Genomic DNA, 26,273 nt, shown 5'->3' on the forward strand with positions numbered 1-26,273 from the left:
ACAGTGGAATATTACTCAGTCATCAAAAATGAAATCTTCCATTTGCAATGACATGGATGGAACTAGAGGGTATTATGCTAAGCAAAATAAGTTAATCAGAGAAAGACAATTATCATATGATCTCACTTATATGGGGAATTTAAGAAACAAAACAGGATCATAGGGGAAGAGAGGAAAAAATAAAACAAGACAAAATCAGAGAAGGAGACAAACCATAAGAGACTCTTAAGCATAGGAATAAAATTGAGGATTGCTGGAGTGGAGGGAGGTGGGGGAACGGTGTAACTGGGTGACAGACATTAAGGAGGACACATGATGTAATGAGCACTGTGTATCATATAAGACTGATGAATCACTGACCTCTGTCTCTGAAACCAGTAACACATTACAAGTTAACTATTTGAATTTAAATTTTAAAAAAAGTACTAAATTTTGGACTAGAAATGCTGAGTCATCACAAAGAACACATTGAGCTCTGCCCATCACTACTCACCAGAAGACATTTCTAAGCACGACAAAAAAGACATAATTCATAAAGCGACACTTCAATAGACCTTACTGTATTTAAACTAAAAACTTATATGTGTCAAAAAATGCCATCATGTTTACAACTTATTTGTAAATGGTTCAAAATAAAAATTATACAGGTGAGATGAAAAAGAATTAAGCGAAGGTGATAAAATGTTAACATTTGAGGACTCTGGGTAGAGGGTAGCTGGGACTTCTTTGAGCTAATCTTGCAAAGTTTTCTGCTAGTACGTAATTATTTCAAAAGAAGAAAAGTTTTTAAAAAAGTAGAAAAATTTTAAAAGGTAAAATATTGCCAAAAATGAAAAGAAGAGACATATTACTACAATTGGAAAATAGTTGTAACATTAATGATAGACAATTAATTATTTTCTTAATGTGTAAATCATAAGAGAAAGATAAATGGCACAACAGAAAAGTTAATTGAACAGGGAAGTTACAAAAGACCTTTAAGTGGCCAATCAGTGTGTGTGTGTGTATGTGTGTGTGTGTGTGAGTGTGTGTGTATGTAGTCAAATACATTGTCAGTAAGAAAAATATAAAGTTTTGAAAAGCTGTGATAAAATTTTGTCTAAGAAATGGTCTCAAGAATTAACTACCAAAAAGCTCCAAATTTGGAGGATTTATGATTAAATGGATGCTGTCCTGCTGATGGGTATCTCAGCTGGTCTAATAATCTGGTTACAATCTGGCAACAGAAAAGGTTTTTAAAGATGTTCAGTCCCTTTAATTTAGCATTTCCTTTTACTTAGTAGAGCTTTATCCTGAGGAAACAGAGGTGTGAAATCATGCACAATTCAGTTCATTTTAATATGATTTAAATAACATTATATTAAAAGTCTAACAATCAGGGACTGTATCAATAAATGATGGATTACTAAGTAGCCATGACCAAGATCCTATTGTAGCAGAGTATTTATTGACAATGGGAAACGTTCATAATATGTACACTGTTCTCATTAGTTATCTTTGAATGGTGTCATTATTTTGCTGTCAACAACCTCCTGATTCCATGAAAAGACGTTCTACTTAGGTCACAGGACATAAACACAACTGTGATTCTCTTTCTGAAGGAATGAAATGGTTATAAGGAGCGTCTGGAAAGCTTAACGAACACTTCTGAAGAGTGACATGGGCTTGCAATAAAATACTATTTTCCCAGCCTAAGTGTTTTGTTTAACTCTGAAAAACTTGTTCATTAGGATAGTCTTAGAAAGAGAAAACGTTGCTCTGGGGTCCCTTTTTCTTGACATCCAACCATCAATGCACCCATGCTTTACTTTATGGAAATGTGATTTGTACATGTTCGAATGTGAAGGGTAATCTAATCGTAAAAGTAGGAGAACAAGAGATGAACTGGTCTCCCTTTGTCCTTTAATAAGGAATCATAGTGGGGTGCCTGGGTGGCTCAGTCGGTTAAGTGGCTGCTTTTGGCTCAGGTCATGATCTTAGGGTCCTGGGGCTCAGCGGGGAGTCTGCTTCTCCCTCTCCTTCTGCCACCCAACTCATGCTCTCTCTCTCTCTCTCAAATAAATAAAACATTTTAAAAAATAAGGAATTGATAGAGAGGTTAGGTGATGTGCTCATTTATTATTCTTAATATACAATAAACTGCTTATACATAATAAACTGCTTCTCTACGTAATGAGAAAAATATAAACTCCACAGTGACCAAGTGGACAATAAATATGAACAAGTGAGTGATCGATGAAGAAATATAAGTGGCCAATACACATGTAAAAAAAATGAGAAATGTACTTTTTTTTTGGAGAAATCTAAATTTTTAAAAAACCTGTATAATTCTTCCTTTTGCTTAACAAATGACCCCAGCCCCAAACAAGCAAGCAATCTGATGATCATACAGCAGAAACCCTGGGTCAACAAGTGAAAGCAGTCATAGCCTTGCTAACATCCCTCCCCCGGTGCCTGCAATACACTTCACTAGTGATAGCTTGAGAAAGAAGAAGAAAAAGGCAAACATCACAACGGGGAAGTTAAATGGACAAGGAGGCCACGAAGAAGAGGCACAGCTTAAACAACTGAATGGGGGCTATTTTATTCAAATGGAAGGATTCATAAGACTGTGACTGTGACTGTAAATGACAGGGAGCCCGACAGGATGGAAACATCAAATACTGTGCTAATTTCATGCCATATCCTAGTTTCATAAAGCCAGGTTCAGTGCAAACAACAGATCCTTGTTTCTTCTTCTTCAAGGCACATGTGGAGAAGTCTGAGTTCTTAGTTTTCTTTTCCACCAAGGCCAAAAGCCTCTAGCTTTCGTATTTGAACTTTTAGGTATTCATATCTTGGAACAAACTCCCCTATGCGGTGAATCATGGTTTTATGCAAAACTGAGCTCATTATAATGCCATAAATGTTAGCAGAATTCCCCTCAGATTACTTAGGAAGCAGTGCTTAATTCCAGATTAATAAAATACCATATGAAGGCACTTTCTTACGTTCTCCATTAAAAATCAGTGTATTTAACGAGTGATTTCATATAGTCCTAATTTCAAGCTAGGTAGAGTAACGAGGAAATTTTGGCAAGACCCGACTCCGTTGTAGCTGATATTAAATAACCCCATAAAATAACCAAATTTCCATTTGAGTTAATGCAAAACATACAAATTTATTAAGCATTCTGGCTGAAAGCGACCGCGCGCCAACAACGTGGATCTTTTATCTGAAAATGCTGGTCTGCTTGCTTTTAGGAAAATAGATTCGATGTCCTTATTCCTGTTCATTTAAAGAATGGTTTTATTTTCATAAAGGCTAATTGATAGCTGGTATTGTATAACAGTAATATTCCCTATTATGTTTTTCAAAGACGAAAATAGGCATATTTGCCCTTTAAATTACGCTCCTAAAGCAAGCACTGAGTTCTGAGGGCTTACAGCTTTACTATGGTCTTCCATAATAAAGAAGCTCTTTAGGTTTCTGAAAGTAAACACAAAGCCTGAGATCACAGCCAAAGAGAGAGGGAAAAGGATACTGTTTTATTTCGTCCACAAACAAGGGAGTCTAAAGTAGTAATTTTCTCAGCAGAGTCCATTAACATGCACTGAGCATTATGTGTGTATGGAATCGATTTCTTTTGCAAATAGAAAACTACTGTTAGTTTCTACACTAGGAAGCAAATGCTGGGAAGCAGAAACTCCCTCCTCCACTGGGAGGCACCTGCGGTTCCAGCTCAGGATGCAAGGAAGCCATCTTGGCTTCTACAAGGTCAGCTGAAAAGCTGGCTCAGTTTAGAATTGTGCTGGGGTAAGCCTAGATTCCCAGCTCAGTCCTGGAGACCCCCTGACTTTGCCTTGTTCTCCTCAACAATAAGATGGTTTGGACTACCTTGGACTCTAGACAGGGAGTGGGGTTGGGGAACAAACTACAGTCCTTGGGCTCAAGCTGGCCTGCTGCCTGTTTTGTAAATAAAGTTTTGTTGAAACACATGCAACCCATATGCGTCTGTGCAGTCCGTGGCTTTTCCTGCACGGTGGCAGAGCTGAATAGTCGGCAAGGCTGGAGAGCTTTACTCTATGGCTCTTTAAAAAAAATTGCTGACCCCCTGCTCTGTAGGAACCTGGGATGGATGCTTACTTCTGGATTCAATCTGGAACCAACCCCAGGGCAAGTGAAACCAATGGTATTACCCACTTTTACACCAAGCTTTGCCATTTTGGTACGTCTCAGACACGTATGTTCTTTGAGACTGTATCTTTGGAAGCCTTTTCTAGTGGGCGGATTATCATGGAGCATAGAGCCACCCCTGTGTTGCACTTGATCCCACACCATCCTGTCTCCGTGGGGGGAGACTCTCCCCAGGTTTTGCAGGGTGGCTTCCTGCTGTCTGATATCTGTGCTCTCACGTGCCTGTGCCTGCAGAGACGTTAGGCTTCGTTCCTTCTGGCTGAGATTCTCACTCATCGGTAAACATGGACGAGCTAGCTAAGGTTGATCTGTACGAATTTTCCACTGAACAACCAGGTTTATGACATAGAACGGGTGAGATTTAAGTGGGAGAGGATTTTGTCTGGGTTGGCAGTGCAGTAGAAAGGGGGTGGGTATGTTTTGAGGCCTGTTCATGAGTAAAAATAGGAGGAAATGATGAGATGTGGTTCTGAGGCCCTCACTTACTGGTGTGAATCATTCTGGTTTGTTCCGGCACTCCATCTTTTGTGCGGCACCAAGAGCTCCAGTGTAGGTGGGTAGAAGGGCAGGGCAGTGATGCTGAGAGAGGCAGTGTATGGTCACTCGGAGGCTTCCAAACTTGCAGAAGGCTGAGTGGAGCTTTATGTCACTTCAGTTTCTCAGGTCTACTGGGGAATGGATTCTTGGAGGAATTGTCCTGCATGTTTAGTCTGTCATGACATGAATGGATTACCAAAGGTCAAGCTATACTCATGACACACAGAGGTCTATGGGTGTCTGCCCTGCTGCCATGGGAACCACAGGAATGGGTAGGGGCTTGGTGATGGGCTGGAAGGTAGATAGCAGAGGTTGTAAACTGATGGCCCTTGGATTCATTCTAATCAGCAGACATGTTTTGATGGGCCCCTGACTCTTTGACATTTTTATAAGTTAATTGTTAATATTTGTGGGGGTATATTTCATTTAAAATATGGATTTCCAACTTCTTTTGGAAATTTGAAATCTCTGGGCATTCTGGGCTTTGTCCCTGTTTGTCAGTGATCACCTAGGGGGAGGAATGGCTGCTCTTCAGACAGAACCCAAATATTTCCAGCTTTGTTTGTTGTTTTCCCTGACACCCAACCCTTTTCTGGCATTGGTGTTATCTGCCTGGCCCTGGGGGCCTTTGAGTTTGCAACCCCTGCTCTCTGTGTTGCACAAAAAATTCACACTATTGCAACCTTATCATCCTTGGAGGTCATTCTGTCTCCTTTGTCCCTTGCTAAGAGTTTTTACCTCATTTACCTGCTGTAATCTAATCATATTTCATTCTGACTCTACTGTTAAATGGAATAAACAGCCCATTTGGGGGAAGATGCCTGGACTCTAGTCATTAAGTGTGCAGAGCTCTTTATTATATTGGTCTAAGTAAATGCAAAGAGTCAACGTGTCTAGTGTGCAATCTCAGGATAGCTAAAAACTAGCTTTTTACTGTGAATTATCATTTCCTCACCAGGTTTCTGGTGATGATGCATCTCATTGTTTCTGAAGAAGACGAAAGCTCCTTTGTCGGTATGTATTCACAGGATGTATCTGCATTTAGTAATACTGGAAATAATTGTTTCTAAGACTTCTAGGTTTCTTTTAGAAACCCTGTGTTTCTCTCTAGGTGGAACAAAAATGGAGACATGCAAAGAAAATTTAAAAAAAATAGATACCTGTCATACTGTTGGGAGTCATAGGTTAGTAATCATTCTGGACCTTTTTTTTCACTGACACCTCCTATAAAGAAAAAGACAAGAAAAAAATACCACAGGTTATAACCTGTATTTTCCATAATGTTTTTGTTTCAAACAATATCACATGCATTAATTAGCTTGAGGCAATTCATTACTCTCAACTCACAACTAGGGAAATTGAAGCGTCGGTAGGCTCTGTGATACGTGTAAATTTACAAGATATTTTAATTATAATTTTAGGGTTCCTTCTACAATACTCTTTAACGTTATATTTTATTCAGAATCACATATCTGTTTTTCCATGTCAAGTTTCAAGAATGCTACCAGCACACTGACTTGCTGCTTTTGCCGAGAGTGGCTGGGATGGACTAACATCTTCAGTCTAGATCCTTCCTTCTCCAAGTGAGAAGGGTCAATCTCAGATTCGTGCAGTGGCCTCCAATCCCTGCTTCCAGCTCTCCCTGAGGCCAGGTGGTGTCCCTCCTGTCCCTTCAAGGGTTTGGTTCCTCAATCCTTCCTGAGCAAACAGTTCCTGTGTTTACATAAGCTGGTTCAAGTCAGGTTTCTGCCACTTGCAACCAGGAGTCTTGACTGATAACACCGATATTAAAGTAAAATATGAATACAAATGTGTCCAAATCGTTTTGTGTCCTTTTTATGATCTCAAAGGTGAAACTATAAAATCCCAGTTGTGTTCTTGCTATACCACCAGGTTAAAAAAAAATCTTTGTTTCCAAAGTTTCAATTGAACAGGCATATGACCTACAGAAAGGTATTGTGTGTGAAGTAGAAAGTACCCAAGAACAAGAGAAAAAAATCTGATTATGGCTTTAAAAATATTGTCACCACAAAATTTCGTACGAACTTGCCTATTCAGTACTGTTTTCATTTAGTCTTACCGTTACTATTACTATATGATTACCATTGCTAAAGCACTAATACTATACTAGTATTGCTATGACTATAGTACTTTGGAATTTGCTTGTATTTAGTGCTATTCTCCTTCAATGACCTCTAGAGTTTTATAATGTAATTGCAGGAAAGTCTAAGAACCCTCCAGAGTAGGCAGGTGTCCGGGGCCTCTTTTCCTGGCTGTCGTATGACATAGAGTGGGGTCAGCGCAGCGCTCTGTCCTGAGGAGTGGACACAGAGAAGGTCCCCCAGAACCTGGGGCTCACCAGCTGATCGTGGGGTCAAAGGAGAAACGAAGTCTAAAGAGCTTAAAAATAAAGAAAGCTGAGTTTTTTTGTGTTTTTTTTTTTTTTGGTTTGTTTGTTTGTTTTTGGTCAGGAAAGGAAGCAAACTTGGTGAAAGGTCTCACTGAGCAGGTCAGTGAGGAGGAGGCGTCAGGTGGCGTCGGGTTGGAAGGCAGCTCTCTGTCCCGGAAGGGCTGAGTCACGGTCTGCACATCATTTGTTCAGCAAGTCCCACCGCTCATGCGCAGGGAAGAGTGTTCAGTTAGACCCGGCGGGGGTCTGTGTCCTGGGACCCTCAAAGGGTAGCTCCTCTCACAGCTTCAGCATCTCAGCACCAATTGAGGGGGAAAATGGCACTCCGTTTAGTCTCCTCGGCGAGCTCCACCGGGATGGAGAACATTCCTTTTACATAAATCATTCATTTATTCGGTGGGTCAGTCCAGCGGCCCGGACTGAAGGCCTAGTTTGCTCAGGCAGTCCCCCAGGCTTTGCCCAAAGACGGCACCTGGGCCTGTCCACCAGGGGCTTCTAATCCAACAGGGAGAGAATCAGGTTAAAAAATGCAAAAATGTATGCAGGTTTCCCCTTAAGTGTCTCTTCAGAGCAGCCTGGGACACAAAGGGGGCAGAGGTCACTTCTGCCTGGTGCAATCCAGAGAGGCTTCTCAGTGGAGGTGACTGCGGACCCGAAGGCTCTCTTCGCTAGGCCTTTCCACAGGTCATGATTTAATGCTTCTCATTCTTGTGCTTGAGGCACAGGGACTACTCTGGGTAATTCTTTTAATTAATGCAGTTTTAAGTGGGGAAGTTTGAGTATCTAATTGATATTTTTAAAGCTGCCACGCTACTGAGCCAAAGCAGACCAGTCAGAGGGCTAGGGCAGGTGTAGGGGAGAGGCGAAGGTGGCTAGAACTAGGATGGTGGCAGCGGAGGGCGAGGGACTCAAGTGACATTAAGGAAGTAGAAATAATAAGACACTGGGGTGGATGCTATATGGACATTTACTACTGGGACAACCACCGGTGGTACAAGTAGGTTAAGACAGAGGCTCTTGGCCCTCCAGGAATTTATAATCCATTTTACAAGCTGGCTGGGGAGGCAGAGCCCACTGGCCAGGCACATGTGGGGTGCCAAGAGGTGGTGTGGAGAATCACTCGGGGGTGCGCCTTCTTCTGCCCACTTAGCACTCTCAGTCCAATGCCATGTCCCTTAGGTGAAACTCATTCCCCTTGGAAGAATGGAAAAATGGGCATTCACCTCCAAAACACCTAAGATGCATTTATATTAAAAAAATACAAATGACGGAGAAGTTGTTGTTGAGTTTTCTGAAACTGGAAAGCAAATGCAATTATTACAAACACGTAGGAAGTAGGTCCAGGGACTCTGGGAGACACTGGGCTCCATGCAACCTACTGTGAGCTCAAAGGCCATCTTGGGCTGCATGGATGGAAACGTAGCCCATAGGACAACAGCCAGGCCATGTCTGGGCTGCTGTATTTTAAGAGAAAGCCTCAAGTACAATGTCCAGGCTGATGGAAACCACATCTTAAAGAAATGTGGAAGGGAGCCTAGGAAAGGGAGCAGTCACATGAAGGTTAGGGGATGGTCTTCGAATTCCTGGGGGGCTGTTATGTGGAAAGAATTAAGGGTGTCTGTGGACAGAGGATGGCTGGAGAGATGCTGCTGGGGACCGCTGAGGGGACGGGGGACTTTCTCTGCTCAACCTTAGGTGGAAGAAGGTGCACATCTCCAGGCCAGAGAAAATGCACAAAGGCGCACCTTCTCCCGACCTCGGGCTGCTCTTGTTCTCAGGATAGGTTAAGCCTCTCTTGAGAAGACCAGAGTCTTTATTCTGCACCAAAGCAGGTGCCAGGGGTGCGATATGGCTCCAGGGACATGCTAAAGGCCTGCTCCACACTTCACCTTAAAGTTCTTCTCTAAAGCTTCATTCCTTTAGCTCAGCCGATCTCAACTGTTTTCGGCGGGGCTGGGGAGAGGGTCTGCTCTACTCAAAGAGTATAATGAAAGTTACAGGCCCCTTCCCTTGAAAGACAGGTAGACGATTTGGCAAATATTTTCGGGGGATTTGCGGACACCCCACTCCCTCCACAACCCATCTGTAGATGCCATATTAAATTTTGGCTGCAGGCTTTGATCGTTGTTAAAATGCAAAAGCTCATGGAAAAGACATAAATTGATACAAATACAATCTATTGACTAGAATGAAAAGGAGACATGCTGTTAGGAGTTCGTTGGACAATTAGGTAGTCAGGGCCAGTGTCCCCAGCAAGAAAATGGGGACTCAGGACAGCTAAAATAAAACAGCACTGACATCCTGTTTTACTGCTTAGACAGGACTGAACTAGCATTCTGTTTTGCAGTCTTTGCTGAAATGACTTCTGCAAAATGTCCTAAAATAAGACAATTAACCACAAAGCATTTGTCACTATCACGGCCAAGGGGCAGTTAAGACATAAGCTCTCAGATGTCAGCAACAAGAAAAAGACCATCAACACATGGACATTAACCTAATAGGCAGACAGATACGTGACCAAGGCCCTGACTGGCCCTACTTGGCACCCGTTGCCTAAGATAGTTCCGCAAAAGAGCTCATAAAACCCCCTCAACTTAGAAACTCCAAGGGCAGCCCTCTTGGGTCCCCTCCATCCCCAGGAGCTTTGTCCTCTTGCTCAATAAACTTTGCTTTGCTGCCCACCACTCTTCATCTGCTCTACCTCTTCATTCTTCCAAGCGGCATGACCAAGAACTGTGGAAACTAAAGGCAGAGAAATCCTGCAACGGTGTGAGCTATTTTTGATCAGGGGCAAAGCAAACAGGACCTACAAGCAGTAGATCCTTTTGTGGGTGGAAGGACGGTGGGTTTCAGAGAAGCAAGGCTGAAGGCTAAAGAGGAATCCTCCAACCCCAAGATTTGGTCTAGGGCCCTCCATTTATGCCATCAGACACCATCACAATCTCTGGATCATGTGAGATAAGTTATCCATGTTGCCTGCCCCTGGGGGGCTTAGATGAAGGACCAACCTACACCTTAGTGGCAGAAGAGTTGACCAGAGGTCAACTGTTTGGAGGTACCGAGGAGAGAGTGATTAATTCTATCTGTATGAGGAGGACCTACGGTGACATTTGAGCTTGGCTTTGAAAAATGAGCCAGAATATTTTCCAGGTGGAGAATAAAGAGTATGGCTCATGATTCACAAAAGAACAAAAGGTAGAGCATCTTGGCACAGGACACATGATTTGGGGTGTGGAGGGAAGAGAACATGCCCAAGAAGGAAGCTGCAAGGGGGTCAGATGGTGAAGGGTCTTGAAAGGTTTGCCATGGAATTCAGACTTCATTGTATGGGAACTAGGGAGCTAGGGAAGGTCCTGAGGAGAACGGCCCGATTTGAGAAAGATAACTCTGCTGCAGTGTGGAGGAGGACTCCTCAGGAGGCTAACCCCTTTGGTGGCACCTCTTCATGCGGGATCATTGCTATTTTCCTGTCTTAGTGTTCAAGGTCGCAAAGCTAGACTAGGGCCAGAGAAAGCACCCCTAACTCCATCTTGTAAAACACCAGTGCAGGTGCTCAGACTGCACACCCGTTTGTCCCCTTATGTTTCCCTTTTCCCTAGAGAAATGACAACATTAAAGGGACAACTGTAAAAATTACCCCTTGAAAAATCTTTCCATATGGACTGAGTCATTGCTTATACAGTCTGTACATAATTAACATGAAACACCACATCCCCCTCACGTCTTTACAGCAACCTTTTCTGAGGAGGGTGTTGGTGGCCTTTTCAAGGCCATCTTTCTTAGTGTGCTTCTCCTTGGCTCTCTCAGGCATGAGGATACCAGAGTATCATGTGGCCTGATGCATCAGAACAGTGAGATCTGCAGGGCTTGTCTGTTAACGCGTGAACAGGTGCTTCATGGGCTGTCCAGGGGAACCATGAGTGCACTGAGGGGTGGGGGTAACCTTCACGGGCAAATCTCCTGGTTCAGTTCAAGAGGTCAGATGCCTGAATGTTACGTTACCAAGGACTCTAAGCTGAGACCATTAACACCAGGAAGGCTTTCAAAGGAGGACACACCCACCCTCTCACCTGACATTGAACAAACATGGATAATCCATTCTTCCTAGATAGAAGGATTTCAGAGATCATGGCAATATGAGTAGAGGGCAATGCTTGGGGATGTGTCTTGAAGTTGTGTTTACCTAGCAAGCAACTGTTTTTACTAAGTTTATTTGGTATTGTAGGGCATTGGGCACTGCTGGGGTTTACGGGTTAGGGCCAGAGCACGGCTCCCCCCCCCCCCCCCATCACCCCCCGTCACCATCCCGTCTGGCCTTGCCATTGTTCTGTCTGTGGCACCTGGAAACACAGCTGGGTGAAGGCAAATGGCCGTGTCTTCAGAGTGGTCTGCGCCTCACGCGAGGAGGGCAGTGAGGTTGTGGGTCTCCATTGGGTGCCTTGTGCCCCCATTTTGAACATCCTCTGCCTTCTGAAATTTCCCTTTCTATCCCCTGACCCTCACAGGGAAGGGCCCATTTCCATCAAAACTTTGACTCTGACATTTGGGAAACATTTTTGAGAACAAGTCCAAGCCCAGGTATAGAGGAAAGACCCCCAGATTGGCCATCGTTCCAGATGCTTTAGGGACTCAACTCAGTAGCTCGGCCATCTCAGACAGACTCCTTATCTCTCTGAGTCTCATTTAGAAAATGATGTCACAATTCCACCCTTCAGGGTTATGATGAGGGCCAAGGGGACTTGAAAATTCTTTGTAGATTTAACAGTAGGACATCAACATAGGGTTTCGGAAGATTTCATCACTATTGTAGTCACTATTATGATCTACCAATCTCCTGGCCAGGCCCAATCATCCCTAAGGTGTGAGAAATTGGAGCTACTATATGGCCTCAACTTTGAGGTTCCCTGAGATGGTTTAAAGACCTTATAACAACACAGAAGTCCACCTCTCTAGACCCCATCATCACCAAGATAAAATGGAGGTGAAATTTCTCTTTTCTCCCACCTGCCATTCTCCTCTTTCCAGACTTAATTTTACCTTTTGGGAATTTTCTTACCTTTCAAGGTTACCTTTCATGGTCATTTAAATTTGTTATGGAGAACAAAGAAGGTTGGGACCCAGATGAATTTGTCCCCAATTCTATAACTTCCTAAATCAGTCCCAGTTGTCCTTTGCTGGGGTCTTTGCATTTTAATAGTAAATGTAGGTTCCAGTGAAGTGAATATATAATGGTTGAATTTATGATGATGGTAATAAGAGCTCAAATAGAAGAGAACAGAGGCGAGGTGTATTCAAATCAAACCACACTATGATCCACCTTTCGCACTTGGTAAAACTAACCCTACTTGGCAGTGTTGTGTAAGAAAAAATCAATAAGAGGAAGAATTTAAAAAGCCAGCACTGTTAGACTGGGAATGGGGCTGGTTAAAAGGGAACATAAGGCTGCGATAAAGATGTGGGAAAAAGTAGTAGCTCGTACTTGTGCTGTGGCCCAGATGTTAGTCTGAGTGGATCACCTCTAGGGGAAGAAGGCAGGGACAGAATTCCTCTGCTGGATCTGGTGGGCAAGCCACTAGGGCCCCACATAGGAGACATCAGTAAATGACTATTGAATGGCAAAGCTATAATTTTCATTTGAGATTTTTAGCAGTTGCTGTAAGTGTTTTGTGCTTGGAGAGTGAGATAACACAACCAGGATCTGTAATTGAACTTGAGTCTAATTTGCTGTGGCTGATTTTTTTTTTTTTTTTTTTTGTTCTTGGTAAAATGATTAGCCTTGACTTCCACCCCACCCACCCCTTTTAATTCATATCCAACAATCTTGTTGTGAGGCTCATTTCTGTTCTTCATTTTAACCTATGTCCATGCCAAATCCTTGTCCCCTTCTTTCTCTCTTCCATTCTTTTTCCTTCTCTCTCTCCCAGGCAAAGTCACTGTGGCATGGGAAGAGTGTGGGTCCTGCTACTTACCAACAGAATGACACAGGGGACATTCAGAGTCAACGTTCTCAGGATGGGGACAAGGTCATCCACCTCAAAGTGGAATGTTGACCCATGGTGGTACTCTTCCATCCTTGCGTGCTAGCTTCTTGGGCCACAGCCTGAGAAAAATCCTGTTTCCTGCTTTGAGGACTAGGTGGTAGGCAGTGGTAGCAGTGGGGCTCTTGGGCTCAGACTGAGCTTTAAAGCAAACAAAAATGCCCCCCGTGAATCTAGAACCATCTGTTACATTCACTTTATTGTCACCCTGAGTGGAACTTGGAACAATCTGTAGCCACATAATGTTGTGATAGAAAAGTCAAGAAGAAGAAACGAGCCAGTAAAAGTTTCATGAGAATCAACTTGACCACCGCCTAGGTTTACAGCGCACTTTCCTCCGAGCTACCTTTCTCTGCAGGTGGACCAGCATCTCTGAACGCTTCTCAGAGTGGACGCTAGTTTCTTAAGAGGAAGCAGATGGGTGGTTTGAGGAAACGTCTGACACAGCAGGAGAAATAACTTCAACAGAGGCCCTGTTGGCCAAAGCAAGCGGTTGAAACTGCCTCTACTGACACCTGGTGGAGAGTAGGGTAGCTTCCCTGTGCCAACGAAAATACAGTGCGTGTGCTTGTGCGCCTGTGTGTGTGTTTGTGTGTGCGTGCGTGTGTGTGTGTGTGTGTGTGTGTGTGTGTTGAAGGGACTGGAAACGAATTCATCATGGCAGGGGAATTAAATAACTCCCGAGGAATGAGGGTACCACGCAGAAGCACCAGATGCTTGGATATATAATTTTGGTTAGGTGACTCACTAAGACACACGCATGAAAAACAACAAACGAGAATGTGAAAATAAAACATTAGGACTGAAGCAAACGACTTATTATTGATTTCTTAAAAGTATTTGATGATGAATAAGACAACAACAACAAACAAGAACACGCTCCCCCACCCCCCCACCGCCCACCCCCTGACCCCGGACAGCCTTTGGCAGAGGGAGCATCTATATCCCGCGGCCTCTGGAGTCTGCAGTGAGCTCCTTGCAGGTTCTCAGCCTCAGCTAAAAAGAATCACCTTCCCTAAGGAGGTCTTAGGAAGACTGATTTGCCCCTAAAATTCCTTGAAGATGAAAACAGAATTCTCCTAACAAATACCGTTATGATTGCTTAGCACTTCCTAAATGCTAAATGGTGGGAGGGGGCGGGGGACTACGTTACAAAGTTCCTACGGAAAGAGACTTCATAACTTTACATTGTCTCCAGTCTCGCCTTCGCTGGGCTCCTGTTTGATACTGCTTGACGAAGGTCCTTTGGGCGAACTTCATTGGTAAAGGCGGTGGTTTCTTGTGAGGTGTCATGTGCATAGTACAGCACACGCAGCTGGATTTTGCCTTTTAACAATCTGTTTTAAAGGTGATTTTTAGGAATGCACCAGAACGAATGCACAGTTCAAATTTGTAAGAATGAATCCATTACATCTAAGTCATAAAGGAAGGGCTGGGGCACTGAATGAGAATTCCGGTTGTTATTTCAAAATAACTACAGGAACCCTAGTGAAGGGTTGAGGCAGGGGCGGAGATGGGCAGATTTAGGTGGGAGATAAGAAGGAAAAGCCCCTGAAAGAGTCACATAGTTAAATTTTCTTATGTTTTTATTCCCTGATATTTAAGTTAAAATTAGAATGTATATTTCCTTCAATGTGCTGGCTCAAATGTATGATTCTGACCAGTAAGTGTGTAAGTCCATATAGCCCTCCTCCTGGAGTCAGTGATTCTGGGACACAGAGATCCTAACTTCCTCAGTTCGTGACACCATTAGTGTTTTAGTAATTTGTTCACAGTGACCCCAGGTCAAAAGAAACAAACTTTCTATTTGCTAAGTAATAAAGTCCAAATAGCCTCACAGTAGTATTTGCGTGGTGCCTGACAGTGGGGTCTGACAGCTGTTGCTGTGTTTCCCTTAAAAATTAAACACATTCCATTGTGTAACTATGGGTCTGCCATGGCACTCCCAGGGTACCTCGGTACAGAGTTTGGGAACCAGGGTTGTAACAGTTTCGGGAATCAGTGAAAACTTCAAGTCTGGGGTTTACATGATCTCTGTCCACCCTTCACTCTCTGTGAGGCCATGGCCACATAATTTGTCTTTTCAATTTAATGTTGCTGAGCAAGTCGGCCTGGCTTACTACTGTGGAGTAGAGAGTAAGAGAGTGAGAGACAGGGTGAGGCCTTTGCAGGATTTAGGCCAGTGTTGGGAACAAACAAGATTTGACCATCAGTCAGTAGTGTCTCCTGAGCTCCTGTCACAGGGGCGGCTATGATAAAGTCTCTAAACAGTGAAAGAGCACAGCCCTTGCATTGTTTAAGAAGGGGAATTGCAGTAAGTCACATTTTCACTGGGAGTTACAGGGATGCCAGCGGTGGCCCGGTAGTGAGTCCTTCGGTAGAAATCTGACTGATGAGCACGAGCTGGTAAACATGCCGGAAGAGTTGTATGGGTATCTCAGTAGATCTAAAGAGGGGGGTCGCCTGCTTTTCTATTCTGTTTCGTTTCTGAGTTCTATGTGGCCATGAAGCCACATATACACTAAACGAGTGGTTCTCAAACTTTGGCAAGCACCTGGAGGGCTTGTTAAAACAGATTGTTGGGCTCCACCCCCAAAGATTCTGATTTAGCCAGTCTTGGGTGGAGGGGTGTGGGTCTGAGGGTCTGCATTTCTAACAAGTTCCCAGGTGATCTGACTATGCTCTCCAGGGATCACGTGTCGGGAGCCACCAGCCTACACCATTTGGGAACATGTGAGAGAAATCGAGGTGCCACTTTGGTAGGCTGCCCTGCCACTGGGCAGGCAACCCCATTTCTCCATTCCTGACCAGCACAGTCAGCCTCGTCTAGAACACTACCAGTGAAAGGTGCTTACCAAGGTACCAGGCACCTTTGAATCGGAGACACTCAAGTTTTATAGTAATAACAAGACATGGTGTATGAAGGAGCTTTGCATTTCCAAAGAGGTTGGCTTTGCACTCTGCTTACAGTAAGTATGGGGCTCAACCATGGAGGCTGCAGAGAAAGTGGTTCTTAATCTCAAGAAGGGGGTTCAGAGCAGACTCGGCTGAGAAGCCTTGCTCACCCTCTCCAGGGCTGGTCCCAGGCCTGTGAACCTAGAAGAGGCCTTTTCTGTTGAGAATTTCTGCTCAGAAGTGCTTAAGTATGAACACAACTGTGGGGTTAGGTCCCCTACTGTCACTCTCTTATCCCCTGACACCATTCACCTCTGCTGTGAGTGATCAGGAGTCACTGGACACAGCCCTGCTCTATTATGTCCTGTTTGATTTCACAGGCCTGCAGAGAACTCTCCGCCCCCGCCTCTTGCCAGCCTTCCCAGTGGTGGCAAAATCATGGCCAGTGGGGCTGATCCAAAGCACACTGATAATCCAAACACATTTAAAAAGTGGTAACACATCCATTGCACCTTAAGTCTGTACAGAAGTACAGACTTCTGTACTCAACACACCCTCATCCCCCCTCTCCTGCCCAGGTGCTTATTTGCTTGGCTTCTCAAAGTGTGGCTCCTAGACCAGCAGTGGCAGCATCACCTGGGAGCGTAGATGTCCAGGCCCTACCCCCAGACTCACTACATCAGAAACTCTGAGGATGGGGCCAGCGGCTGTGTTTTTAGCAAGCCCTCCAGGCGATGAATCTGGTGTATGCAGGAGTTCGAGAACCACTCACAGCTTTATAGCATCCCTGAACTTGCCTGCCCATTACCAAAGATTAGAAGCTAGAAGATGGGGACCACCCTCCTTCCTGTCCCCACCTCCTGGCCCAGGGATCAGCGCATAGCAGGTACTCAAGAAATACGTGTTCGTGACTGCAGCTCGGGCAGCTCTGCTTCCTGATCGGGAATGAACGAGCACTCTGGCCCCGGCGTGCCACCTCCGAGCGGTGCCAACGCTGCATCTAAATCATCTCGCATTTCTTATGGGTTGTAGTTTCCATATTTATAAATCAGCTTTCCCTAAATTCTCTCCAAGATTTTTACATTCCTTCCAGCTCAGGAAGCCAAAAACAAGATGCCACGGTTTAGCCAGTGTGTTTCCTGCTGGGTGGGGGGGGGGGGGGAGGGCATTTCTGCATGTTTCTTAAATTCCATCCTCCCAGCATTGTGATTATTTTCTGAACAATAGAATGAGATTGCTGATTCATGCTCAGCTCACGGCGGCTCCAGGCATCGTTTTTCCCCGCTGTACTCGTGCCGATACAACACAATAATGTTCTATTCATCCCTCTGAATTAGGAATGCCAACAGCTCAGATATGCAACTGAGGGGTCCCTCCCCCCACCTTATTGAAAGGCTTCCCACAAATAACACATTTTGAAATATCATATGGCATTCACTCTGAGCCATTTGGCTTGGGCAAGGATGGTTAGAACTTATCTTTTTATCAGCCATCCCTTGCACAATGCCAGGCACACTGTAACGACACAGTTGAATGAGTCACATACTCACTTCCTGAGGTTCAAGCCTTACCCTTCTATGCTGCCCTGACAGCTGACAATAAGCCTTCTGTCAAGTGCGGGGAGAAAGCCCGGCTTTCCCATCAGGCTCATGTTCGGATCCAGTCAGAGAATGGGACTGACATCCTCAAGGTCTGCTGGCCCAGGTGGGCTTCATGCAGCCTCAGCCTGTTTGCACACCGCCTGCTGTTCCGGTTTTGGCCCTCCCGCAGCTGTGAGGTCTCTGGTCCCCTCTCGGCACAGCTTTGCCAAGGGGGGCCAGGGCCAGCTGTGGGTTTTTGTGTCCCAGCTGCAAAGTTGAACCGGCGAGAACCCTTAGAGCTCCTAAAACACTAATGTCCACCTGAGCTGCGTCTCGAATCACCTGGGTGGCTTTGCAAAGTCCCAGTGCCCAGCTGTATCCTCAGTCAGTTCGTGTGTTGTGACTCAAGCCTCAATTTTGTAAAGCTGCCCAAGGGATTCAGATGTGCAGCCAAGGTTGGGCACCACTGCTCTAAAGTGGCCTCAAAATAGTGTTTTGGGGCTCCCTTTGGATCTCCTTTCAACATGGCAGTTGCAGCGCTCCTTTGAGAATATATGTAAGTCAGCGGGTGAGCTCTCTGCTTGAGACCCTGCTGGGGCACCCATCATCTGCCCCATTTGACTCTCTGTCTTGGTCTCCTACTGCGCTCCCTACTCCAGCTTCACCAACTCCTTGCTGTTCCTGGAACACGTTATCCTTGCCCCCACCATGAGCCTTTGCGCTGGGATTGTTCCTCTGCCCAAAATGCTTGACCCCAGACACCTGCTCCAGTCCCTCCGTCACCTCCACTAAGTCTTGCAAACCTCAACTTCCCAGGGATGCTGACCTTGACCACCCCACTCCCTGCTGTGACTGGCCGCTTCCCTATGCACTGCCTTCCCGACACCCCTCATCCTGCTCCACTCTTGCTTTCCCCACAGTACGTAGCTTGTCTTAACACACTGCACGCTTTACTTCTTTTCTTCTTCTTCTTGTTACTGTTCTGTCTCCCTGTGCTAGGAGGTCAGCTCCTTGAGGCCAGCGGTCTTTGTCTAGTTCACCGATTGCCCCAAGTGCTCAGTGTGTGGCACAAGGCAGGCCCTTAATAAATACTCGGGAAATGAAGAATGATGTTCTCCTCCGTAGGTGGTGGTGGAGACGGGGGCTGAATGGAGGAGGGAAGGCTCAGTGAGGCATGAAGAAAATGAATTTTCTCAAAAGTGACAGATTTTGAGGGAACACTTATCATTTGATTCTAATTATAAGTCAAGGGAAGGGACCGCCAGGCAATGTCTAGGTTAAAAAAAAATCACATGAAGACAGAGAGCGGATTTGTGGTGATCTCGGGTGGGGCGGGGGGGGCCGGTGTGTGGCGGGTTGGCGCAGGGACGGGAGTGACTGCTAAGGGGAGCAAGTGTTCTATGGGGGTGATGGAGATGCCCTAAGATGAGATTAGGATGAGAACTGTACAACTCTGTGAAAATACTAAAATCCACTGAATTGTACACTTTCAGTTGGTGGACTCTGTTGAGTGAATTATGTCTCAATAAAACTGTTAAAAATGCACACTTAAGCAAAGCGTCACCCAGTGTCAGATCCAAAGCTGAAAAAGAAACATGGGCTGTTGTTATTTCTTATCAGTCATCTGGATTTTCCCTGGCTTGAGTTTGGAGTCGGAGCTGGGAGAGCCTGCCTTAGCCGTCATGGGCTGCCAGAGACATCTATTAGTCAGTAAAGAACTGCAGACAATATTTTTGGTCAAGGTTTAATCCAAGAGTTTGGATTATTTGGATTAAATGCCTTTCCCTTAATAACTTCCACACCTCCCCAAATGCTGGTCTTTTTCAGGACCAGCAGTTTCGGAAAGCAAGCAGCCACCTTGTGTGAAACAGAGCTTTGTACAGGTTTGACACTTTTGAACTTGTCATGCCAGGGAGACTCTAGCCATGTTGACATTTACCATCTACGGATGGCCATGTGTCCCACATATCCCAGAGTTCTGTTTGTCTGCAGCTGTGAACTGAGATGCTGCTTGGCCCACAGCCCCGTGAACCTTCTGTCAACTCACTGATGCTCTGGTTATCTAGTAACATGTATGGAACAATGAGAGCAAGTTATGATTAAAATGCTGGATAGCGCCAGCTCAATGAGGACCATTCTCCCTCCCTCGGGGAGCTCAACAGCACACCCTGTTAGGCTAGGAAGGGTGAAACCTGCCTTCTGCTCACCTGCCCGTTTCTCTGCTTACAATCTTGACACGTGCTTGCCCAAGAACAGAGGGTCTGGTTGAAAGGTCAGGAGGCTGCTCAGAGTCCTGGGTTTAACCATTTCACTAGGCAGTCCCTAAGATGTGAGCAATGCTGTGATATAGGAAGATTCTTGGGGACTGCTATGTCTCCAGGAAATTCCTGAGGACACAGCCAATATCTCATCAATAGCCAAACTGAAGGAGGAGATGCTCACAGTTGTTTTCTGCTCATTGATGAAACAAAGGGTGAGAGAGACAGAGAAACTTGCCCTGCATCTCCTGACTGGTGAGAGGAGTTGGGATGCCAACCCAGAGCCAGTGCTCTTAATGGTGAGACACTGCTTCCCACCCGCCGTATGCACATCACTCAGCTGGGTGCCACGACGGGCACAGGGATGGCTAAGTCCTCCTCGTTCCATCTGCTAGCACTGCCCAGTAGAGATGACAGAGCATAGCAATTTTAATTAGAGAATGTTGTATTTGGTACCCTAGTAGAAGTGCAAAGGCCATGGAAGTGAAGTGTGTGGGAGAGAAAGAGTTACCAAAAAAACCCAACTCTACAAAACATAGACGCTCCGCAAGTCATTACGCCCGCCTTGCAATGGGGGTCATGCCAGTCTTTCTGGTCAAGATCCAGCTGTGAACTGAGGGTCTTTCAGAATGTGGGTTGTACGTAGGGTGGGTGATTGGGCTGCAATTATCCTGACCGTGAAATCTGGATGTTTGGACAGAGTATCTACATCAGCTTGTTTTAGTATCATTTGTGCACTTGTCCTATAGGAAAAAGACAGTATGTCTCTTACAGAGATGTTACAAAGATGAAATGAGCTGATACAAGAGAAGTGCTTAGGACACGACCTTACGTGTAGTAAGTGCTCAATAAATGTGACTTGTTACTGTTACGTCTTGCTAATCATAGATTCTAGAAAATTGAGTACCAGCTACTAGGACTTAACTGCGTAGGGTCCTGGTTATTTTGTTGCACAACGAGAGAGGAGCTGCCACGCTCTCTTCCTGGGGTGGCTGGGGTGGGCAGCAAGGGGGTCAGGGAGTAGAGTGTTCACTAAGTGTCATTGCTATCTGGGGAGAACTTGGTTGACTCCATGTGTGGTTGTAGTTTACAAAAAGGGCGCAGTATTAGACATACTATTTGTCAGGGCACAACAATTCTTTTTTTTTTTTTAAGATTTTATTTATTTATGTGACAGAGAGACAGCCAGCCAGAGAGGGAACACAGCAGGGGGAGTGGGAGAGGAAGAAGCAGGCTCCCAGCAGAGGAGCCCGATGTGGGGCTCGATCCCAGAATGCTGGGATCACGCCCTGAGCCGAAGGCAGACGCTTAACGACTGCGCCACCCAGGCGCCCCAGGGCACAACAATTCTTTACAAAACAGTTGGCAATATTAGGAAAGCATGGGATTTCCATTCTCTAGCCTGATACTGTGTAAAAGATTTGAAAAGAGGATAACCCTCTTCCCTGAGGGCAGCAACATTTGTAAAACTGACTCTTTTAAGCAGTGTTGAAACAATTAACTATTTGGGTGTTCTCTGTTGGGACTTCAACTAATGCTTTCCCTGTGAGAGAACATTTATATCAATATTTTTCTACTTCCCCTCAAAAACATAGTTTTGGTCTAAAAATGATAGTTTCAATGCATATGATTTGGTACACTTTAGTCGTACCATCTCTGGAGTCATGAAAAAGCTTATTGTAAACAAGACCCACCTGCCTACCCATTTTCTCATACGAAAGACCCTGGGCCTTGGTCACCAACTTGCATTGTTAATTTTACCAGCCATAGACAGAAATGAATCACAGGATTGTCAGGAGAATTCAACTGATTGGAAAACAAAGATTTCCAGAAAAAGAGAAATCAGCCAGTTTCTAAAACACCAAATAAATAATGAGATCCCACATGAAATGCACAAATGTGTACCAAGAGCTAACGGGAGCTCTTCCTAGCTCCAGTGCAAAGGCCAGCTAGACCAAACATGGGCCTTGGCTTTGTAGTAAGATCTATAACAAATATAGAGTTTCTATTTGTATTCAGGGAAATTGAGTAGAGAAAAAAAGAATATGATATATATGTTAACATGTTAATGTATTACTCACCATGCACCTGAACGTGTCTATATGGCTCCCTCAAAAGTAAGGATTATAATAATGGTGATAATAGTGATAGCATGTAACATTTATCGAGTGCTTACCACATGCTTGCCATTCTGCCGAATGTCCTACATACACTGCTTCCTTTATTACTCTCAACAACCTGTGATGTAGGGGGTCCCATCCCCATTCTATAGTCAGGGACTCTAAAGTTAACAGATGTGACCCCTTTGCCCAAGATCATAGGGTTTCAAATGGTAGAGCCAGGAATTGAACCCAGGTCATGTGGATCCAGACTTTACGCTGTAAACCACTACACTTGTCAGCCTTTTACAAGAATAATAGTGGTTACATGCTTTGTAGCACCTTTTTACACAGGTTATATGATCCGATGTTCACAGCCTTCATTTTATTATATCTTTTTACAAAGGAGGACGCTGAGGCTCGGATGTTAAATGTCTAAAGGTAAACACTCATACGTGGGAAAATCAAAGTTATGCCCCCTGGCCCTGAAGCCAAGTTTGTTTTTGAAGGATCTGAGCTTAAATCTTTTCTAAATGGAAGGTCCTGACCGTGAATTGTCGATACTGCTACGTATGAAGTCAAAAGCTGAGCAACAATTGCCCCTATGGGGTATTTAAAAAAAAACAAGACCGTACAATTTCTATTTCAGAATATTAGGCAGCTGAAATTTTAATATCTAGAACACAGGGTTTGGACGGGTTGACACAAGTGATTTGAAAAGTTCGCTCACGATGAGTCTGAAACTCTCTCACGTGCCCAGCACAGCAGCAGCGAGACACATATTACCTGAGAAGCAGGCAGACATTTCTTGTTAGATGTGAGACATTTGCTGAGTTCAATAAAGGTTACGTGGTAGTGCAGAAAATTAGAAGTTCTATTAATAATCACTGCTCTATTTGATTGAGGATATTGTTCCTATTATTCTGTAGTTAAGTTCAGGAGAATAAGCCTTACAAATACACCAACTGGGGAGGAGTGTGTGGAAATGAACTGCCCCCGAGTCCTGACCCCTCTTATGCTACCAGGCTCAGTCCCATATTGATTCTGCCAGACACGTTTATAAAGGGCTTACCAACGAATAGTTCCTTAATAAAGGAAAGGTGCTTTTCGTGAAATGCTTAGAGACAGCTGGAAATGGGACATTGGTAGCTGCTCAAAGGGAAAGTTTGGAACAGTACAATGGACAAAGCAGGCTGACTGCTCCTTACAAAACGGCCGACTTTCCAACCCAAAGGCTGAGTGCCAGTTGGTTACCAATTGCCCCTCAGCTCCAAACCCACCCGTCTAGTATCTGCTCAGTGATTCTGGGGTTGGGACTTTGCAAACTTTCCCACAGTGCCTTGCCAGAGGGCATTCTATTTGATTCTGCCAATAGGAGGCACTGGTGGGAGAGGGGAAGGTGAGAAGCGAGAAGACACCTCCCTCTTTTTCATGACACCCCCCTTCCCCCCTGTGAGCACCTGCCAGCAGTGGCTCCTGGCGGGAACCTCCTGTCTTTTAGCATTTCCGGAAGCAGTCTCTCTGTATCCCACAGAGGTTCTAGCAGCAGCTGGATGGAGCCCTTTCCCAGTGCTCTGAGGGCTAGCTCCGCAGGACTGCTGCTCTGAGCTAGATCCTAGTACCCACGTCTCCAAGGGTGATCGCTGCTTCTTGCAGCTGGGTTACTTCAGCCTTCCTTTTTGCTTTTTTGGTACTCCAGCACCAGTTCAATAACCAGTTGCTGATCCTTCTGTTGGACTTGCCTAGTGGGATTCTGTTTTCCTGCCTGGACCCTGGCCGTTGCACGTGGATGGCATGATGGGCAGCATGGTGCATGTTGGTGGCAGGCACAGTGCCGTGCAACATTGTAGCCCCCAAACCCAGCCCTGACCGAATTCAAACCTGCCCCTGCTAAGTGTGAGAAATCAGCATTTCCGGCCAAGAACTGAGTGGGTGTGAGAACTGACAACCCGAGCCGAAGGGTAGTTAGAGTGGAAGACTTCAAAGGATTACATTTCTTAAACTTTTTTTTTTTTAAAGTGTAAGAATACCTGTTCGCATGCAAATGTTTGCAAACATGGAAAGTATAAAGGAGAAAAAAAAATTGAAACCTGTCCTAGAGTTAACCACTGATATTTGGACCTATTCTTTCTGGTCTTCCCCCATATTGCTATATATTTTAAAAGAATTGTTATTTTTAACTGACACTTGGTCTCTAGAAGTTTCACATGACAACGTGAGGAACTCAACTCCCAGGGGGATGTGACTTTGCTTCATCACAAGGACAACTTGTCTTTTCTGCTCTGGGACTGGCTCTCTCTGGCAGGGACTGTTTACCTCTGACCAGAAACTAGACAATGGCCAGGGCTACGGGCGCCCAACTCCGGTATGCCTGTTATGCCTTCTCAGTGGGGGCCATAAAGTAAATAAATCTGTACACATTCGGGAGGAATGCTTAGTATATTATGAGCTGGCTCCTGGGGTGAGTCTATGAAAATTTTTGAAGGAATATAGAACACAGAAGTCTGCTCTGTAAGGAGTGGCATGTTTGGACGGAGAGGTGGGACAAATGCTGGTACCAATTACTCTGATCTGTCACACATGTTTGGTATTTGGGTACTTCTGCATTCATTCATTCATTCACAACTACTTCCCAAGTGTCTACCAAGGAGAGGGCAGAGCACTATGCGAGCTGCTGGATACGTGGGTATGACATGGTTGCTGCCCTTTCTCACAAAATTTATAGCAAGAAGAATCAAACCCCAGGAAGCAGTGATCAGAAGACCATGTCACTCTTCATGATTAATAACGCATCTTATTATTACGTGCATTTGTCCTTGGCTCATTCACAGGTACACCTGTCGCCAACTCCCTGTACCCTTGGAAAGTCTTTGGTTTTGAGATTTGCTTCAATAAATTGGGGGTAGTATTAACCACCTCGTGGTCCAATGTTTCAGTCTCCATCTGCCTTAAAATTATTTATCTGGCAGAAAAAATAACCATCATGTATCTATCTTTAGGCTTCAAGTAACATAGCATTGAAATATATGAAGTTAAAAACTGCAGAAAGTTTAAGACAAAAAAAATGGAAACACAACAGTAGTTGAAGACTTTAACATACCTTGCATTCTTTGAAAGATTAAGTAAGTATAAAACAAGAAAGAATATCAGAATATTATTAATAATGTTAATGTAGCATTATTATGAAATTTTATACCTGAAAAACATAATAATTACAGAATAACAGAAAGAAACACAAATAATTATAAAACATGACCAATAGGTGATAATCTTCCCCAAAGTTGAAATAGTAGAGGCAAAATAATGTTTCCACAACATAATCAACTTAGAAATTTAAAAAAGAAAAAGAAAACCAGACACATACAAAGAGAAAAACTGCAAATGCTTGAAAATCAAGAAAGTCCTCCCCTAAAAAACTCAATTCATCAAGAAGATATAACAACTGCAAATATATATGCACCCAGCATTGGGAGACCCAAGTATATAAAGTAAATTTAACATAATTGAAGAAAGAAAGAAATGAGCAGCAATATAATAATAATAGGGGATTCCAATACTCCACTTTCATCAATGGAGAGATCACCCAGACAAGAAATCATGGGAGAAAATTTCTCAACTATGTGGAAATTAAACAATATGCTCCTGAACAACCAACTGGTCAAAGAAGAAATCAAAGAAAATCAAAAAGTACCTCCAGATAAGCAAAAATGGAAATACAGCATATCAAAAACTTATAGCTGTAGCAACAGCAGTTCTAAGAGAGAAATTTAGAGAGATTGCCAGCTACATTAAGTAAAAAGAAAAATCTCAAATAACCTAACTTTATACCTTTTGGTATAAACTTTTGGTTAATCTACTTATAGTTCTGGAATTTTGTTTATCTTTAAAAAAAAATCAACTCTTGATTTTGTTGATATTTGTATTGTCTTTTAAAAAATATTTAATTTATTTGTTTTAGGGAGAGAGAGTGCACCCACAAGCAGGGGGAGGGGCAGAGGGAGAGGGACAAGCAGACTGTGAAGAGCACAGAGCCCAGTGGAGGGCTCGATGCCACGACCCTGAAATCATGACCTGAACTGAAATCAAGAGTCGGGCGCCCAACCTACTGAGCCACCCAAGTGCCCCTCTATTATCTTTTTATTCTCTACTTCATTTATTTCTGCTCTTATCTCTATCATTTCTTTCTTTCTGCTAACTTTGAACTTAGTTTATTCTTTCTCTGTTTCCTTGAGGTATAAGCATGGTGATTATAGTTAATAATACTGTACTGTACACTTGAA

The 26,273-nt window shown here is 44.2% G+C and overlaps 1 protein-coding gene across 7 annotated transcripts in view; it reads right to left on the minus strand.

Annotated features, from left to right (window-relative positions):
• Positions 1–26,273, minus strand: part of THRB (thyroid hormone receptor beta) — a 369,571-nt gene that overhangs the window by 100,175 nt on the left and 243,123 nt on the right. For all 7 annotated transcript variants that reach the window (XM_040636879.1, XM_040636878.1, XM_040636875.1 and 4 more), the window contains one exon: positions 5,874–5,937. In XM_040636879.1, coding sequence (XP_040492813.1) covers positions 5,874–5,895 — 22 coding nt within the window. In that variant the 5' untranslated portion in view covers positions 5,896–5,937. The remainder of the gene's footprint in view (positions 1–5,873; positions 5,938–26,273) is intronic.

Source organism: Ursus maritimus, unplaced genomic scaffold (assembly GCF_017311325.1).
Source record: "Ursus maritimus isolate PB19 unplaced genomic scaffold, ASM1731132v1 scaffold_20, whole genome shotgun sequence".
Lineage (NCBI taxonomy): Eukaryota > Metazoa > Chordata > Mammalia > Carnivora > Ursidae > Ursus > Ursus maritimus.